General features: G+C 41.7%; 1 protein-coding gene across 1 annotated transcript in view; it reads right to left on the bottom strand.

Moving 5' to 3' along the window:
* Positions 1 to 1,328: 1,328 nt before the first annotated feature.
* The window catches only part of LOC144828830 (ras-related protein Rab-10-like), a 116,284-nt gene continuing 98,575 nt past the window's right edge, over positions 1,329 to 19,037 (bottom strand). The window contains exon 6 of the mRNA XM_078687357.1: positions 1,329 to 4,009. Coding sequence (XP_078543483.1) covers positions 3,932 to 4,009 — 78 coding nt within the window. The 3' untranslated portion in view covers positions 1,329 to 3,931. The remainder of the gene's footprint in view (positions 4,010 to 19,037) is intronic.

Raw genomic sequence — 19,037 nt, 5'->3', positions numbered from 1 at the left:
CCTGCACCCCTGAAATATAACTTTAAGTGCAATTTTCACACACACATGCCCCAAGGGCATGTGTGTGTGTAAAATGAAACTTTCAAAAATGCACTTTTGTGCATTTTTGAAAGTTTTCGCAAATTACCATGAAGGTCAACTTCATGGTAATTTACCTCTCCCTATTTGCGAATTCGCAAATTTAAAATGTTCATGCATTGCATTTAAGAAATCTAAAATTGCGATTTCTTAAATGCAATCGCAATTTTAGAAATCGCAACAGGATTGCGATTCCTAAAATTGCGAAAAACATGATGCATCCCAATTTTGTCAATTGCATTCGCAAACGGCCGAAAATTGCGATTCGCACCGTTTGCGAATGCAATTCACAATGATGCATGTGCCCGCAGGTCATTTATACTTGTAAAAGGAAGGAATACATCTAAGTGTTGCTGATAGGAATGCGGCTGGAAATAAGAGCTGCGATACAATGGAAATCATCTACATAGAAGTGATAGACTAGACCTCGGAGTATGTTTTCTACAGCAAAGAGATATGTCAGTATAGAAAAGAAAAGTGGTTAGAACAATCCCTTTATTTCTTATCTGAGAAGAAGGTGGCATGTAGACAGATCAACCCAGTAGGACGGTTAGAAAAATCAGTAGAGAGATTAATAGAATATGGATAATGACAGATAAGAATTATAGAAGGAGATAAGATGGCAGTTGATAGAGCACAGATATCTGGAAGCTAAATGGAAAAGCTGAGTAAATAGAATAACATCTTTGAAGGCAAATAATCAGCAATGAACTGGGCATGTCATGAGTATTTAACAAAAAACGGGAAACAGATATAGTGCAAGATTTGTCCCACGGAGAAAGATCAAGTGAGAGTTGTTTTCGAAAAGAGAAAGGATGAGAGGGAAGTGATAGAGGACTGATGTAAATAGGTACGCAGCAGCAATGAGAATAGTAGGAAAGAATTCAAACCGAGTGGCAATAGTATTAGCAAGTGTGAGTAGAGAAGCATTTTTGAAGACATGATGAAATAAGTGCGATAAAGTTGTTACCAGGCTTGAAGGAGGAATTGTGGAGGAGTTCAGGTTACAGGAGAAACGAAACACAAAGGAGGTCATTGCTATGGGTGAAATAGGTAGAAGTGTCAAATGCAGCTAAGAAAAGGGTCAATAAAGAAAAGGCTGATGGTGTAAGAAAAGGGGCCTAATCTACAGTGAAGACTCTCGAATATGGTGCCAAAAGACACATGATGAGATTTTTTGATATAGGCTTAGTTTCCATGAGTAAGAGAGTAAGAATTGTTGAGAATACAAAGAAATGGAAGACTTGATATTTATTTCAAATTAATCTTTATTGAAGGAACTCTTACACTTTTCGGAAAATGGAAAGGTACGAACAATATAAATTCAATCTGCACACTCTTCTTATTCTAGCCCTTTGTGTACAGGGAAGTAACGCAAAACCATGCACCCCCTGCGGTGCAGTGTGGGCCCAACACTTTCTGCCCACTTTGTAGGGGGCTTCATTTTGCAGTACACCACTGTTCATGCAGCTCTAAATAAGTACTTGTGTTGATCAATAATGCTAGCAGTTTTGCAAGAATTAGTGTTCTTGTAAGACAAAGGCACATCTGATATTCAGGAAAGGCAGAATTAAAATATCTTCAAGGTTTACTACACAGAACACAATCGTATATTCACAATCAATTTCATTTTAATTGATTATTCCAATTTTAAACATGTTTTTCTATGAACGGGTGTCCATTGACGTGGAACATGACACATATTGAATCTCAACTTCCAGACAGCAACTTCTATAGTGGTCATACCAATTTATTTATTTCACTTCAAATCAAACCTACTCACTCCCTTACTAAAAAAAATCAAATCATGTACTTGAAAGCATATCATACTTTCAAAATATTTAAGGTGAAGACAACCACTAAGAACACATAGTTTGAAATCACTATTTTCTTTAGTAAATAGTTTTGAACACTCCATTTGTCATTTATAGAGTACAAAAATGGGAAAAGCAAACCTGATTTTTGTAATCGGGAAATGGGTGAACCAACACTTTATAATTCAAGAATTAAAAATGAGCATTACTAAACAAGTAAATACAATATGCCACCAACGTATGAATTTCTGTAAAATACTCTGATTTTAAAAGTATTTAACACAAAAGTGCGAAGATTTTAGGAAGCCTGCAACTTTTAACATGGTAATTTCTCATGAAAAAATGTGGCACCCGAATCAAACAACTTAAAAATAAAGTACATTTCCGCTTATTCACAAGTATTCTTGCTGACTTAAAATCCTGTCTACCGCAATTCCTCAGTTGGGAATGTAAATTTGTGTATGAACTATAGAATACTGAATTTCCTCATGTGATCTTCATAATCAAAATGTGTAACACTGCGATTTTTAAAATAAACTGTGTATAGATTTTCACCCAAATAAATATGTCAGATTAATCTTCTCCATTTTAAAAATAATTTACGAGGAAAATAGTAATAAAAGTGCCACAAATTACAAAAGTACACAAGATCATCATACAATTGTGATTTTGTGTTTGGTTTCTTTCACTAATGTTTTGGTGGGCTGTCCTCCTTTACCCTTCCTGGTTTGTTAGTGTTATAATCACATGAGGAAAAGCATCAGGAAATACATTTTACATTGAAAAAGCAAACATTCACCTTGAAATTTCGCAAAATTAATAATTGTATCTCAAGTTTACTGATACCTCAACTACATAGAAATATATATAAATGAAAATATATAGGAGTGCTTTAATTTGTGCATAGACAATTACAGGCATGGTCTGGTGTCAGAACGGAACTTAAAAAAATACTACTCACCTGCAATAATTTATTACAATGCCACTAGTGATATACTAATGACCTTGCTTCAGATACAGTGAGAAGACAGCTACCTTTCCTCAAACTGTGAGAGAAAAGTGGCCACTTGAATACGCATACTGTGCCAGAAGCTTGGAGGGAAAAAAGAGCCTCATACCTCTTCCAACACAGTGAGACTGTGCACATTCTCTCCTCGCCTCCTCTGAGGAAAAAGGTGTGCTCTCTGTTATCTAACAAACAGCACTGCTACAATCCTGCCTCAACATGAACATACGTAAGCAGCAGCATGTCAAGACGAACAAGGGCTGAAAGGAAGCACAATGTAGTCACTGAATTACATTTATCCATTCGCAATGCTGTTTTTATGCTCTGGGCAATGGTAATTCCCCATACAGTTCTCTAGCTGCCAATTGACCTATCATCTGCTACGCATTTTGACATTCCTGGCTTTTATAATACAATATCATTCTTTATGGCATTAGTAGTACACATGTTAACATCAAACAATAGGCCTAACAACTCAAATCACGTAAAAGGGTCTTGCATAAAAAACATAAGAATAAAAAAAAATATCATGGCTGGGTGAAACTGTCAAACATGACAGAAGGCCAGTTGAAACCTAGCAATACGTTTGGGGGAGGGGAGGGGAGAAACACCCTTATATTAAAACAATATAATATACTGAAACGCACATAGAAAGAATATTGCAAGTCTCCCTGGAGTTCTGTGATCAAACATGGGACTCGTCCGTAACCTTAAATATCCTTATAAAATACTGCTGGGGTATAGCACCCCTGATCTGCAACAATCTATATACAGTACAATTTTTTGTAAATTCTAATGCAAGTAAGTAGAAAGATTAGCTTAAACATGCAGACTCTGCTTCACCTAATAGGCCCTATGTCAAGAGTCTACAAAACACAAGCAGTTGCATAAAAATACATTTTAAACAGTTTTGTTTTATACAATACGACTACAAATTAGGATTTGTGACTTTTCCCCAAAAGCATATCGTCGTATAGGTAGAATCTCAGTTCTTCAGTCAGTGTATGGTCGAAGTAAAACAAATATCTGAGGATCAGAGTCTGCAGCATTCTGTCCGCGTCTTTTTCTCATTAAGATTCACCACATCATGCTCACATATCAGAGAGTACTTCTGCAAAGAAAAGAAAAACACGTTTTTTAGGGTTCCTTTCAGTGTTGGCACCCTCCCGCTGGCATGCTGTAGATAAAGACTCCTTTAAGAGTAAGAGCCTTATGACGAGTACAGCAGTCCTATGATCACCATACTGGCAGTGGCGTTCTGACCATCACCAATCTTTCGCCTTAGTACGAGTGTGGTGGTGAGACCACAACAAGACCACCGCCTCCGCAGGGGTCAAGGATCCTGCTGTGGTGGCGGTCTGACAACGGGCTGAATATGCTGGTGGTGCCGATGCCGGCACTGCAGAGCATATTCCGACAAGCATATTCACTGAGCCTTTTCATGGTGGGACACCGCCATGAAAACGGTGGCGGGGTGGTGGTTGTAAGGGGGCCCTAACAGGGCCCTTTGCTGATTCTGGGCCTTGAGGTGCATGCGGGGGCACATGTGGCTCCCTGGAACTGCACCTTTGCTGCTGCATGGCCCTAGTTCCTTCATGGTGTGGCGCAACATGGTGCATGCCACACCATGCAGGGACATGCTGCAGGCTCTCTCACGTTCTCGTATGAGTTTAACAAATCACCGCTGTGAGACCACCGGCCCGCACTGGATTAAAGTCGGAATCCGGGAGGCAGACTAACCACGGCCTTGGCGGTCTTCCTGGGACCATGGCAGTGGCAGTCGCAGCCGAAGACTGCCAAAGCTGTAATAAGGCCCTAATTCACAATAGCTCTTAGTTGTTTCCATAATTTATACATTTATAAGTTGCCTCCATAAAATATACATTTATAAAGAATGAAAATTCATAAATACATAACAACTAAAGCCGACTTTCAAGAGACTCACATGAGTTTGGACATAAATATTTGGTTATTGCTGAACACAGTAAACAAGTTGAGTCTGATCAGATAAATGGGGTGGGGGCGCATGTGTGTGTTTTAAAAGTTGTAAGCAGTTTTTGAAAAGGATTGTAGCACTTTATGAAAAACTAGGTGTTAGAACCACATAATGTACGTTTCATTTTTGCCAGTCCTTTTTCAATACATATCATTCTGCACAACAAATTAAATAAAATGTGATATTCTGCATTTTAACTCATCACAAAAGAATCTGGTGGTCTTAAAACAGGAATGGGAGCAAGAACCAATTAATTACAACAGACAAGAGTGCGAACACCCAGCAAATATACACAGTGTACTGGTTGATTTGGGGATTTAGGGCCAGATGTAGGTAGGCTATTACCGGTCGGTAACGGCCAAAATCGGCCGTTACCGACCGGTAATAGGCTTTTCCTATGTAGGTAGTATATTTACCGATTCGGTAAATAACGAATCGGTATTTACCGATTCGGTATTTACTGAATCATCATTTACCGATTCGGTATATACCGATTCGGTATTTACCGAATCGGTAAATGAGATGTAGGAAGCACTTTAAAGAGTGCTTTTGTGCTTTAAGGATTCGTTATTTACCACCAACTATTGGTTGGTGGTAAATAGGGAATTCCTCTGTAAATGCAAATCTGTGCATTTACACCTGTGCCATGTGACAGACATACATGCCCTTAGGGCATGTATGTATGAAACATGTGTACACCAGCACTATTCAGGGGTGCAACAGGGTGTCAAAGTGACACCCTGCCACCCTGGACTCTTTCCCTATTTTACCAAATCGGTATTTACCGATTCGCTAATTGACATTTATTCTTATGGGCCTCCAGGCCCATAGGAATGAATGGCAATTACCGAATCGGTAAATACCGATTCGCTAATTACCGAATCTTAACGATTCAGTAATGTTTACCGATTTTTTATCTACATTGCAATTACCGATTCGAAAATACTGAATCTGTAAAATTCGGTATTTCGAATCGGTAATTTACAATTACCTACATCTAGCCCTAAATCTGGTATTTAGTTGTTAAACTTTCCCCAGGACCCTTTCTCCTTTTTGGAGGTGTGTGGAATATTCTGCATTTTAAGTCAGCCTGACGTGACAAAACTTGGAAGAAGCAAAGAAACACTGACAATATTGACTTGGCCCTCTAATATTGACTGATGCCTCACTGCTGAAAGAACGATCTGCAAGGAAAAGGAATGCCCCAAAGAAAGTGCTAAGATACAGTGTCATTAAAAGATATAGGGGTCGATTAGGATCGCGGACGGACTTGAGTCCGTCCGCGACCCCTGAGGAGGAGGGAACGTCCGCATGGGCTGCGGCGTTCCCTCCGATCTGATTAGGATGTGACCGCCAGGGTGGCGGTCACATCCTCTATCTCTAACATTGCGGTGGGTGCAGCTTCAAGCTGCACCCGCCCCAATGTAAAAAATGCATGCACAGCATTTGCGTGCACAAAGCGGCAGGCACCGCGCGGTGCCTGCTGCATTGTGCACGCAAATGCAGGGGGGTACCATAGGTACCCCCCATGTGCACCCACCACCACCCCTTCACCCAGGGGGCCCGCAACGGGCCCCCGAAGTGAAGGTCCGTATGCTTTTCCATGGCGGCAATGCCGCCGTGGAAAAGCATATTTACACACACATCATGATATGGCGGACGGTGTCTCATAGACACCGCCTGCCATGTTATAGCTTTTCCGCCGCGGTCGGAAGCCGACCGCGGCGGAAAAGCGGCGGACGGAATTCCAGACCCACCAGCCATCCTAATTTGGCGGTGGGTCTTTGGAGTCTCCGCCGCGGTTTTTCCGCATCCTCCAGGCCGGCGGACACTTCCGCCGGCCCGGAGGATGCGGAAAAACCGCCATCCTAATCGGCCCCATAGTATGGTTTTGTTGTTCCCAGACCGATTGGATTTTTCCCCCTTCTTTTATATGGCTCTCAGACATCCTCAACATGTTAAGAACTAGTTGTAATCTTTTGTAGTGCTTGGAAAAATCAATAACGATTTTTAAAAATGTGCAAAACTTCAAATAAATCATCACGGAGTTTGAAACTAAATACATAATGCAAGAGTGTTACCAACACTTACTTTTGCTAGTCAAAGTAGGGAGCAGGGATTTTTGGGAGGCTGATATTGGTTATAATATGTTATGTATATTAAATGTTTACTGCTTGTTTGGTCATGTCACGTGTTCCATAGTTTTGTATAAATATGTGTCCTGCTATATTGTGTCTTGTCTCTGCTTTATAAAACTATTAAAATAGATAAATAAATAAGTAATAACTTTTCAAGTCCCAGTCTAAGCAGTTGTCCAGTAAAGGGAGACCTTTGCACAAAGAAGCAAAGGACCCATAATTTCAGGTTTCTGTGGTGAAAGGGACTGTGGGATATATTTTACTAGAAAGAACATCCTGAGAACATGTTATCGCTCACACAGTTGCAAATTCAGCAAAGAGGGAGCCCAGGAATTTTTAGTCCAATTAGTTGGAAGGTCCTGTTAATCACTATATATATTTCTCCTTCAAATACTCTGCTTGACCCCCTCTTAGAAGAGAGCTGCCTGGAACAAAGAAAATATGACTTCTCAGCTTGCTGTAGTGTAGATTTGCAACCTACCCACCATAAGACTCGCAAGACTGGCGTCTCCAGCTAGGCCTTGATTATCTGGTTCAGAAAGCTGCTTCAGGTCCGGCAGTGATAGACTATTAGTGGGCCCTTAGAAAAACGTTTTTTGATGAATTCTGAGGACTGAAGAACTTTCATTGATAGCAAACAAAATAGATTCCTCTCATATTCAAGGAAGCACATGAAGCTGTAAGCGAAGAAGAAGCACCACTGCCTTCCAATCCACTCACAAAGAATACCAAAGACTTCTTGATCATACAATACTCATGGACAGAAGACAAAAGTTTTGGTCTAATGTTGACCCTGATTTTCATCTGGTACACGTCTACTGGTTTTAAATTTGAGCCAACAAACCTGGCTTTGGAGTCACAGAATCCCTAATCTCATTGTTTATTTTCCATCAAAAAGCCAAACCCAGGAACGAAATCCCCTCACCCTTAATTAAGAACAGCTAGCTTCTAATGTCCTCCCAAATATTAATGAGACTACAAAGATGTTGTTCACAAGAAATAAGGAGACAATCTCTATCACGTCAGTTTACCTGCCTGGCTGATTTTCCACTGGATGTAGTTGTTTAATATACCAATATATCCCTTATCAGGTCATGAACAATCTGTTTTATCAGCATATGTAGTTTTCGTCTACAGCAAGTGTTTGTCAGTGTCCTACTCAATAGGAGGTGGATATTGGTTTTGGGTGGAAAAAGAGAAAGTGCTCCATGACCAGCATCGATAACATAAAATATTGTATTGTATACTGCCCCTAGTTTTAAACTTTACTCTAGCAACAAAAGGTATCTACACCAAGACTTCGCGTGGTTTGCAGCCTGCAGTGAATAAGACAAGCTGACAAATGAGAGAATGTTCCTCCTACTACTTTCAATATTAAGTAATGCATTTTGGATTGGAATCGTTTCAGATGTGTTTGTTAACACTGAGTTGTTAAATCTGGTGGTGCATTTTATTAAGAAATCTAGCTACCTCTGAAGATGCACATGTGTGCGCGGGTGCTTTTCACTCTACAGTGCTCGGATTCATTCTTTGAGCATTTGTGTCAATCAGAAGATCAACACTTTATTAAATCAAGTCCCAGAATGTCACAAAAGTTTGTAAATTTGTTTTGTAGATGGATTTAATTAATTTTCATTAATATACTTTTTGTTTTTATCAAATCTTGTGCTAATTATTTTATGGGCAAATCTACCAGAAGTACAATATTTCACAAATAAAGAAAGGCCTTGCTGTAATAGGGAAAGTTAATAACCCACTGATCAATTTAGATCATTTTTATTAATATACTTTATTCCAGAAGCTTGGAAATTATAGTATTGAACACATTCAACAAATTATTTTTAAAATGATCCTTACAGCTGCAAGTTGGTTCTAAATTACGTTTTCCCCAACTACGAGGCCCAACTATGTGCAATGCTGAATACTTTAGATGGCATCATACTGTGAATGCAAACTTGTAGCCATGCTCTAAGGACCAGGACATTTTGCAAATGAGATCATTAGCCACTTGAAAAGAGAAATGTCCTAAATACCTGACTTCAAAGTACATGTCGGACTGGAGGTGTCAAGCACTTAAAACCCTCCTGCATTTATTGTTTTTACCAGACTTGTTAGAAATGGGATCTCTGGTTGGCTAAGGCTTGCGCCAAAGCCAGGCAGAGACCACCACTCTAGTCAGGGCTTGGGAGTTACACACCTGCTCATCCCATGGGGCCTATCCCGGAGGCAATGTGTAAAGAGTTTGCGCAACACACACACACACAGAGCAGCAACACACTAGATGCACCACAAAAGGAACTCCATACAAGGTTATATATGAAAATAGCCTTTCTATTATAATAAACACATTAGATCACCATCACACAAGGTACACGGTGCTTACTGGCACTGGGCAATATTTACAGGGGATTATATACACATGACAGGGCCACATGGACCACCGTCAAAATCATCACTTAGTAGAAATTAGCAAATGTAGAACATATAATAATTGTAATCAATCAGTAATAACAACCAGTCGCTACTGGTAGAAGAAATGAACTTGGCATCATCAACTTAGCATAAATCCCATTATGCCTAACATCCTAAGCATAAATACACTACACATTAGGTATAAAATATATCCTGCACAAACCTCAGGGGCATAAATACATTATGCATAAATCACATTAGGCATCATGTTAGTTATAAAACATCATGTAATTACCAGCATAAACACAGCGTGCCTCAAGTGGGGGCACAACACATGAAAACTGGCCCCAGGCCAACTTGCCTCTCACAGGGCTCCAGCGCCCTATGTCCTATAGCGTCAGGGCTGGCTGCAATGCAGCGAAGTAAAAGTGCGCAACAGATTAGGCCTAAACGTGGCAGCTGCCCACTACTTGCTGGGCAGCTGTAAAAAATGAACACAGGAACCAGTGTGCCCCCTGAGCCCCTCTCTGGGACTCTAAATGAAAAAAATGAAGGTGCCAAAACGTTGCAGCTGCCTGCGCTCTCGCAGAGGTGCTGGCAAAGATGCGCAAATGATGTCTGGCACCCCTGGTGCCTCTTGGGCCACCACTGGGGCTTCTCAACCAAAATCTGCCCCCCACGTTGCAGCTGCCTGCGCTCTCGCAGGACAGTTGTGGAAGACACGAAACAATCACTGGCACTACTTGTGCCTAACCAACCCAGGGCCCCTGCAGGGCTCCTCCTGGAATGCAGGAGATGAGGCAAGAATGCCCCCAAGGCACTGCCGCTGCCCACTGTCAAGCGGGGCAGCGGGAAGGAAAAATGAGCACTGCACCCGCAGTGCCCGAGGCTTGGTCATGGGGGTGGGCACCGAAAATTTGCCCGACACACCCCCAACCACCATAACACAGAGCCCCACTCACCACGTTTTGCGGGACCCCTCTTGCAGCTCTCTGGATGGGTCCTCTCTTCAGGAACCTGCAGGGCTCTCACCACACATGGGAGCCCTGCTCAGGAAGCCGCCGCCTTTGTCCTGGAGTGCGGCAGCCCCCGCATCCACAGGGAGGTCCCGCTCACCACGTCTTCACTCCTTCTGTGCACCGGAGCGCGGGGTAGGCTCCCGTCCGCTTCCGGGTTCTTGCGGAGTGCCCTGCCCCCAACAAGGCCGCTCCGTGGGCTTCCGGGTCACGGCTGCGGCTCTTTGTCTCTCAGGGCTGCAGCGGTGATTTCTTCATGTGGGCGCATTACGGGGTAGGCTCCTGTTGTACACACAAGACACTTGCTGGGTGGGCACCAGCCAACGGAGCACGAATGCGGGTTGAGGACCCGCTCGTTAAAGTTGCATATAGCGGGGTGGGCACCCACTCCCTACTGATAATTAGAACTTGGCCACAATGCGCGGGGTGGGCACCCACTCCCTATTAAGAATCAAAAGTCGGCAATTGCAGGGTGGGCACTTGCTCGGTGCACAGAAAGGCGAGGTGGGCACCGGCTCGCAAAATGAGCATACAATTCCCAAGCAGCAGCCCAGCGCTGTAAAATGAACAACAGGAGCGCTCTTCCCAATAAAATTAAAACGCTCTCCAGGAATTCAAAATAGAGCACCCCCAAGGCGCTAGAGTTTAAGTCCGGGGGGGGGCAAAGGCCAGCACACATAGCCCTCCAGCAGGAAGGCAGTCCCTTGTGGAGGTTCCTCCTGGAGCCCGGCAGCAGCAGGTCCCCCTCAAGTCAGGAGCAACAGAGATCATTTTCATGGGGTCACTGCCCCTTTTTTTATACACATATCCCCCTTTCTCACACATCACAGGGCTGGGGGAAAACCAGATGCAACTGGCTTGGGGGGGCTTTGGAGCACTTTATCAGGTGGGGGCTAGATGCTCAGACGCACCACAGGGGGCGGAGCCAGCATTGTGGAGGGAAGACACAGCCCTATTCAGGTCCCAGGTGCAACTCCTCCCTCCCATCTACATGCAGATCTCCCTATTCACCACTGGGCAGACTCATCCTGGCTCCTGGAGCCAAGCACACCATCCAGCCCCTGTCAATCACAAGCCAGACATGCACTCCACATCAGGCAGGCAGACATACAGCACACAGAAATGCCAACTTCTAAAAGTGACACCTCTCCACCAGTCACAATAAATCTGCGCACCCCATTGCGCAGCATTTATTCTCACGAGTTCGCACATACTAAACTCGCCGCTGCACTCCTCTCACACCAGGAATTACCATGGACACACATATCCCCCATGCATTCCTATAGGAGGGCAGGCCAATCTCACCACACGCACTCAGAGCGCGCACACACTTTACACTGGGGCACAGTGCTAAAGCGCGCAGAGGCCGAAAACTACTAATATCAGGTCACATAAAAGGCAAAAAGTTTAGGGGTGAATCTGCCAAAAGGGCCAAGTCCAACAAGACTAACATGTTATCAACTGCTCTTCATTTCTCGTCACAAACCAAGTAGGCATATTTTGTTACCAACTCTCACACTGCTCCCTTTGCTTTCTTGCAGCACCCCCCCCTCTTCTTTATCCACTCTCCCAAATTTGAACTAGGGTCACCATCCACCAGAGTGATATTAAGTGTGTTGAATTCGCCTTTTCCTGACATCTTTTCAAGATCCATTATCAGCTCCTGCAAATCTTCTGATGATGTTGGTTGGGCATAGATATTCTCTTAACATATGATTAATATATCTGCTTTTAATGGATGCTATGAGGTAATGTGTAGTTTTCACACTACAATGGTCATTTACCTGCTTGTCTCAATGGTTACACATGTATTTAGGTCTTCCAAGATTTGCCCTAATGGTTAGGGGTTGCAAAATTTAAGATTGATTTATATCTTTAAATTATGACTTGTTTGTAGTCTGGACTTTCTTCATCAGAATAACATAACATCCCAATAGAAAATCAGTTTTGTTCTGCTTAGCATTTTCAGCCTTAACCTTAATTTTTGTTTCAAGTATTTATGGTATAATTTTAAGTTGAGGCAGACATTTTCCCCATGAAATGTACTCCACATTGCAGGAGCCTCATTAGGAGAAAAAAATCACAGAGGGGAGGTTCACCATGCAAATCCATTATTTATAGGAGTCTTGAAGAGAGAATCATCTCTAGGACTCTCGAAACAAATGCCCCAATGTACTTGGAACCTTCTCTCAGCTTTGTTTCTTGTCTGGGACCACCAGGGTTTGAATAGTGCAGGGCTCGAAAAATCCCAAAAATTGTACTAGTCCTGCAGGACTAGTACCTTAAATAAATGTCCTCGACCTAACTACAACCTTTTTGACCTCCGTCTCTGAAAGCGGAGCTAATGTGACAAGATAACAAGATTTAAAGGCATCTTTATTGCTCATTAACTTTGTGAGCAATAAACATGCCTTTAAATCTTGTTATCTTGTCACATTTGTTCCGTTTTCACAGACAGAGGACAAAGGTTGGTGTTTTCCTACTCGCCAGAAAGGGCGAGTAGGACCTAAAAACAGCTTGACCTTGTTATATTTAGCTCGACTATGCAAGCTGTCTAGTGGAATTTTCGAGCCCTGTAGTGCTCCCACGTATAAGGGCTGCTGGTGGAATTGACATCCGATAGGCCACCCTTATTTGGGCAGCCCCCATTTGTCAGTGACATCTCTGCAACACCACCTTTCTCTGTACTTCAAATCTGGCTGGGGACTTCTGTGGGGGACCACTATTCACAAGTAAAACGTCCCCTTTAGCATTAGCACTATTCTTCTCAACTCAATTTTTGTGTATCCAGTCATGTTTTTGGAGGTCAGGCCCTTTCCCTCTAGCATGCCTAGTTCTCCATCTTTCCACTCTGTTTCCCCTCTACGGTGAAGGGTGCCGTCTGGTCATTCCTTACAATGTAGTCACACAATACCTTTAATAAGTGTTGTTTTCAATGCATGGTAGATCCATTTCGGGTATGGCGTCTCCACTGTTTCTGCTTACCTTGAATAGTGCCATTTGTTTCACTGCTTAGTATACAGCCACTGATCAGTGTTGTTTTATTTGTTTGTTATATGCATTTGGGATATTGTGAGGCAAGGAATTGGGGAGGGATTGCCAGTGTTATCCCCTTTTATGCTGCATGGTTTTGATAAAACAGTTTCATAGTATTGGAATATATTTATCTGGCTATGGTTTCTTGCATTCAATGTCTTCTTTCCTTTCTTCTGTTTTATTTTGCCATTATTTCCCTCATTTTTTTTTATCTCCATCAGGACCTTTCCAGTCTATTTATTGACAAACATTTTGTTGTTCTCACCTCTTTTTGGTTTTTGACTGAGTGGAATCAGTAAGGCATTACCTTCTGAAAGATAATGGCTGGATAAGGTGAAGAAGGTGATTCCAAACACCGAACAAGTCAACCTGCGGTCTTCATATGATTTGCTCACATGTGGATTGATTACTTTTCCGTATGCATCTTTTGAGGGAGCTTCTCAACATCTCAAAGTTCATCACAATTTTGTTATGAATCAAAGGGACACCGAAATCATTTGATAACACGCAGACCACGAGCTGAAAATCAGGTGGTCATTGCACTCTTATGTCTACAGTTTTCATTTAGTCTAATCGCCTCCCAATGTGTTGGCCTAATTACATTTTAATTGTGCATTAACAAAAATAAATGTAGGACCCATCACATTACCATATATGAAAATGCTTTCCATTAAAAGAGAGGAAACAACAGACATATGTTAAAGTCAATAGTAGTTTACTGGTGGATGATATTTGCACAGTGAGAACTCTTGTTAAACCCTGTTAGAAGAGATAACATTTTGCCATGCTAACTGTAGATGTGTACACATTTGCAGGTTTGTGACTATAAGCCTGATGGTTGCCTTGACAGAAAGCTTTCACTCCATACAATATACCAGAGTTGGTTATGGTGACAAGTCAAAGATAACCGCAATAGGCTTTATTGGTTTGCTGAGAAATGCTATGCCAGATGCCACAGGTCTGGCCTGTTCATTACGAATCTTTATTACAAAGGAAATAGACCTGGCTGATTTCTTTTGAAAAGCCTTATGGCAAGTTCAATAGGCCTCTAACAGTGTATTGTCACATTATGTCACAGGCCATAGAAAGGTATTTGGCTACATGTGATCTCAGTGATGTGATAACCATTGTAAGCATGGGTTGTGGTGTTGGTCACCCATGCTGACAAACCCTAGAAGCAGAATTTTCCGTGATGATTCTCATGAGGTTTATTGAGAGGGGCACTTCAATAGGCTTGTGTTGTACACAGTGTCAAGCTATTGGCAAAGGTAAAGGCTAGAGGCGTCAACAGTACACTGGGAAAATTCATGTTAGATTCCTTAGGTGTAATTTGTTATGTTATGACAAACCAAGTAGGTCTTACTTACATATTGTGAAAAGCACACGTAAAAGGCAATAGACATTTAAGGATGAATTGTTATAACACTGTGCTAAAGCCTGTAGTCTGGTATTTTGCTACATGGAATCTTGCAGATTACCTTAGTAGGCAAGGGTTTTGGTGTTGTTGATCCACCCAAACAAACCATGGGGATTATTGACAACTGCATAGTGTACATATTTGCAATGTTATTATGATATACCAGATGTTTGTCATGTGGGAAGGCTTATAACTGACATAGTAGGTTGAGTTGGTTAGAGTGACAACCAATGATAACAACTAGGCCAATTATAACAACTAGAGCCCTTATTGGTTCACTAGGGAAATATATTTCCGATGCCATAGGTCTGATCTGTTTATTATGAAAAGTTATTATGAACACAATAGACCTGATATATTAATTGTAAAAAGCATACATAAAATGTGTGTGGCATTTATGGGTGGGTTGTTATTTGTCTGTATTAAAGCATATAGATTAATATATATTTTTTTTATATTACTTAAGATGATACCACAGCTCTCCATACAGAGCTAACGGGTCCCTTGCTTGCCCATCATTTCACCCACAGAATGTCCTACATCATCTAAACCAGGAGACAATTATGGAATGCTGTTTCCCATAGTATCATTATTTTACCATTTCAAGATGGCCAACACTTTGATTCTGAATGTGGCGGCCATGCTGGAACTTTAAAACAACGACAGACTATTTCCAATACCTCTGCGAGACAGATGCCTGCTGCTATGTTTAGTTTTGTTCTTCAAGCATATGTCCACCTGGTTTTCTTTTTTCCACTTGTAATATTTAAATTTATTATGCATATGTTGTTGAGTTTTGTGTGTATTATTGCAGTTGTGTCAGAGGGTGAATGTAATAATGAGTCAGCAGATGGGTAAATGGATGCATGAATGCAAAGATGAGAGACAGAGTACAAATATGACGTCTTACTGGTGGCCTAAACCCATCAGTGACACAGAAGGCACTTTCATTCAAAGGTCAAAGCCATTGGCATTTCCAATGCCTGTTAAGAATGAATTAGCATTCTGAACAGAAGCCTTACAATTTTATAATGCGTACACTAATCAGAAAATAAGCACATGAGAAACAGCAGCAGCCCCCCGCTATTGTGGGGCCCCCATCCCCCCGCCAGCACTCAAAAATGTGGAAAATAAAACAATAAGAAAACGGGCTGAAAATCCATTTTATTATTGTTTTATTTTTCCTCGACATCAGGAGGTAAAGCACCCAGTCCCGACGGTGTACCGGCTGACCCCTACAAGGTAGATCCCAATTTTTGGGCTATGGTTTTAACCTATGTTTTTAATGTAGCCTGTAAGTTTGGTTTTCCACAGTCATGGGCAAAGGCGGTGATCATCCCCATTTTTAAAAAAGGTACCAGGGATGACACAGCATGTTACAGGCCAATCTTGCTCCTTGATTCTTTGGCAAAAATTATGGGGAGAGCGATCTTGGAGTGCATAACAGCTTGGCTTGATAGTTCCAATATTGTATTGGACCTGCAGTATGGGTTTAGACAGGGGAGAGGGACCTTGGACCAGTGCCTTAACCTCCACCTGGTGATAGGAAAGTATACCATCGCCAGAGAGGGGAAATCTGCACTTAGCCTTCATGGACCTCTCCTCCGCCGTTGATCTAGTTATTAGGTTCAAGCTATGGCTGGTCCTTCAAGAAGCAGGGCTAGACGCCGATCTGATACGTTTTCTGGTGACTCCTCATGATAACACCACGGCGGCAGTCCGCTTTAATAAAGACGGCAGAATGACTGATTCTTGGGTGGTCAAAAGAGGGGTGCCCAGGGATGCATATTGGCGCCTCTGTTATTCACTCTTTAAATTAACAAACTAGGGCATTCCCTGACAAATTGTTGCAAAGATATATCGAGAGCAGGCGCAAAAATGATCCCGGCACTTTTATATGCTGATGACACAGTTTTAATATCCAGAACTGCAAGAGGGCTGCAATTGTTATTAAACTGTTTTATAGATTTTATGGATTCTTTGGACTTGATTACAAATTTTAAAAAAATCACATGCAATGACTATAGGTTCTAGGAAGGTAGCTAAAGCAACATTTTACTGTAAGGAGACTGAGCTAACCAAGGTGTCTACTTTCCCATATCTTGGGGTGCTCTTTGATGATCAACGCTCATGGTGTGCACAATACACGCTCAAAAAGAATGTTCTAGCTAAAGCGGCAAGGGAAACATTAGACTTCGCTAAAAGAATAAGTTCTAAGCCGCTCCCTGCGATCTTAAAGATTTATAATGCTAAGTGCATCCCGATGACTACCTATGGTAGTGACATTTGGGGCTACAAGGATACGACAGAAATACAAGTGGCAGAAAATACTTTCATGTGTACACTACTTTCTGTCCCTGCATCTACCTACATTTTTAACGTACACGAGGAGTTGGGAGCTGGTTTTATCTCAGACTTGATTGCAGTTGCCCCACTTCTCCGCTGGATGGGAATTTGAGCTCAAACAACCCCAAACTTAAGCCAATTAATAATTCAGGATTGCTTAGTATTGGATAAGAAACTAAACATCCCATGGCTTAAATATATTACAGTTCAAATGGAGAAGTTAGGTTGCCCGGAACTGTTTACGTTGCCTACACCTTTGACTAAGCCCGCTGTTAGAGCAGTAAAGATGAAGTTTTTAGATAGATGTCAATGCTTAAGGGAGGAAAATTAACTAATCAAGCCCTTGGTGAGAAAGTATGTCACACTGAGCCTGGGGCAGCAGATGCAACCATACTTGACCTACATAAACAAAGCTTATCATCTCTTTTTTTTTGACAAGATTCCGTTTAAATATGGTACCCTGGCTCCCGGCCTTTCCGAAAGGTTATTTTAAATCAATATTCAATTCAATTCAATAATAAGCTTTATTCGGGTGTAATAAAGAACACATGTGACAACTTCACAGAGCAAGATACTCTACATATTATGCTCTTTTGTTCCCATTATGATCACCTACGCAGAAGGTACATCCTCCCGCTGGTAAGGGATCAAAACTTTGTGCAAGTAAGGCCAGCTCTGGTCTACTTGCAAATGTTAAGCTAACCAGTAGTCTGCCTGGGGGTAGCTAGTTTTTTAATTGGTGCAATTAGATACAGGAATAGAATAAAGCAGAGTTAATCATTCTGAACAAGACTGATGGTATGTCCATGTGGATCATCATCCAAAGTTACCTAATAGTCATGATTGTGGTTGGTTTTTATTACCTTTTGTATGAAGTTTTAATGGATTTTAAATATACAAATATATGCAATGTAATGTATTCAAATGATGCTTATACGATGTCTTATGTCTATAGATGTTTTATGTTGTACTTTTATGGCTTTAGCTAGCCGAATAAAGTTGATTTGACTGACTGACTGACAAGTTCTTGTTTATTTATTGGTCTCTGTCGTCCTCCACCTACACCCATCCCCTCCCCTGCCTGACCTCTTCACCCTGACACGAGCTGCTCCTGGTGAGCAAGTCGGAACAGACACAAGGGCACCTACATTGGAGCGGAGATTAATCAAACATGCTCTGCAACTTGATGACCATTTCATATAACAAAGAATAACAAAGAATATGAAAGCAAAAAAATAAAGGTGATGTAACTAGATAAAGGAAAAGTGAACAGCCTCAGTTCCGGCAAAAGGTAATTTCTGCGAACTGAGTAAATAGGAAATCCTGGGTGTGAGATTAGAGTATGGGTTGCACCCCCTGAATCTATTATCAGAAAAAAGGTGGTAAAATTGGTCATAAATAAGTAATTATGTTCTCTAGGATCAAGGGCTTGCTATAGGAACACTGGCAGTGTTCTAAATTATATTTTTCAATCCTCCTGCTGCCCAGAACAATAGAATATCTCTGTGGTAAAACAATAGTCCAGCTGTAGAAATATGCCCAATTACTTAGTATTTGCATTGAAATCACTAGGTCGGTGTTTTTTCCACTAAAAATGAGTGGGGCTACATGCGTTTAAATGTTGTGAATGCCTATAGGTGCAGACAAAGCTGAAAGATTCTAAATGACATGATGTTTACTGTTCAACCCTGCAGAAGATCCAGAGAGACCCCTAGTGAAAGAGGAGAGAAAGCCATTATTGACTGAATGGCCAAAGCATGATAGAGCCGTGACTGCAT

The sequence above is a fragment of the Lissotriton helveticus genome, chromosome 4_1 (assembly GCF_964261635.1).
Source record: "Lissotriton helveticus chromosome 4_1, aLisHel1.1, whole genome shotgun sequence".
NCBI classification, from domain to species: domain Eukaryota; kingdom Metazoa; phylum Chordata; class Amphibia; order Caudata; family Salamandridae; genus Lissotriton; species Lissotriton helveticus.
The sequence above is the reverse complement of the archived record's forward strand: the minus strand, read 5'-3'. Positions and strand labels throughout refer to the sequence as shown.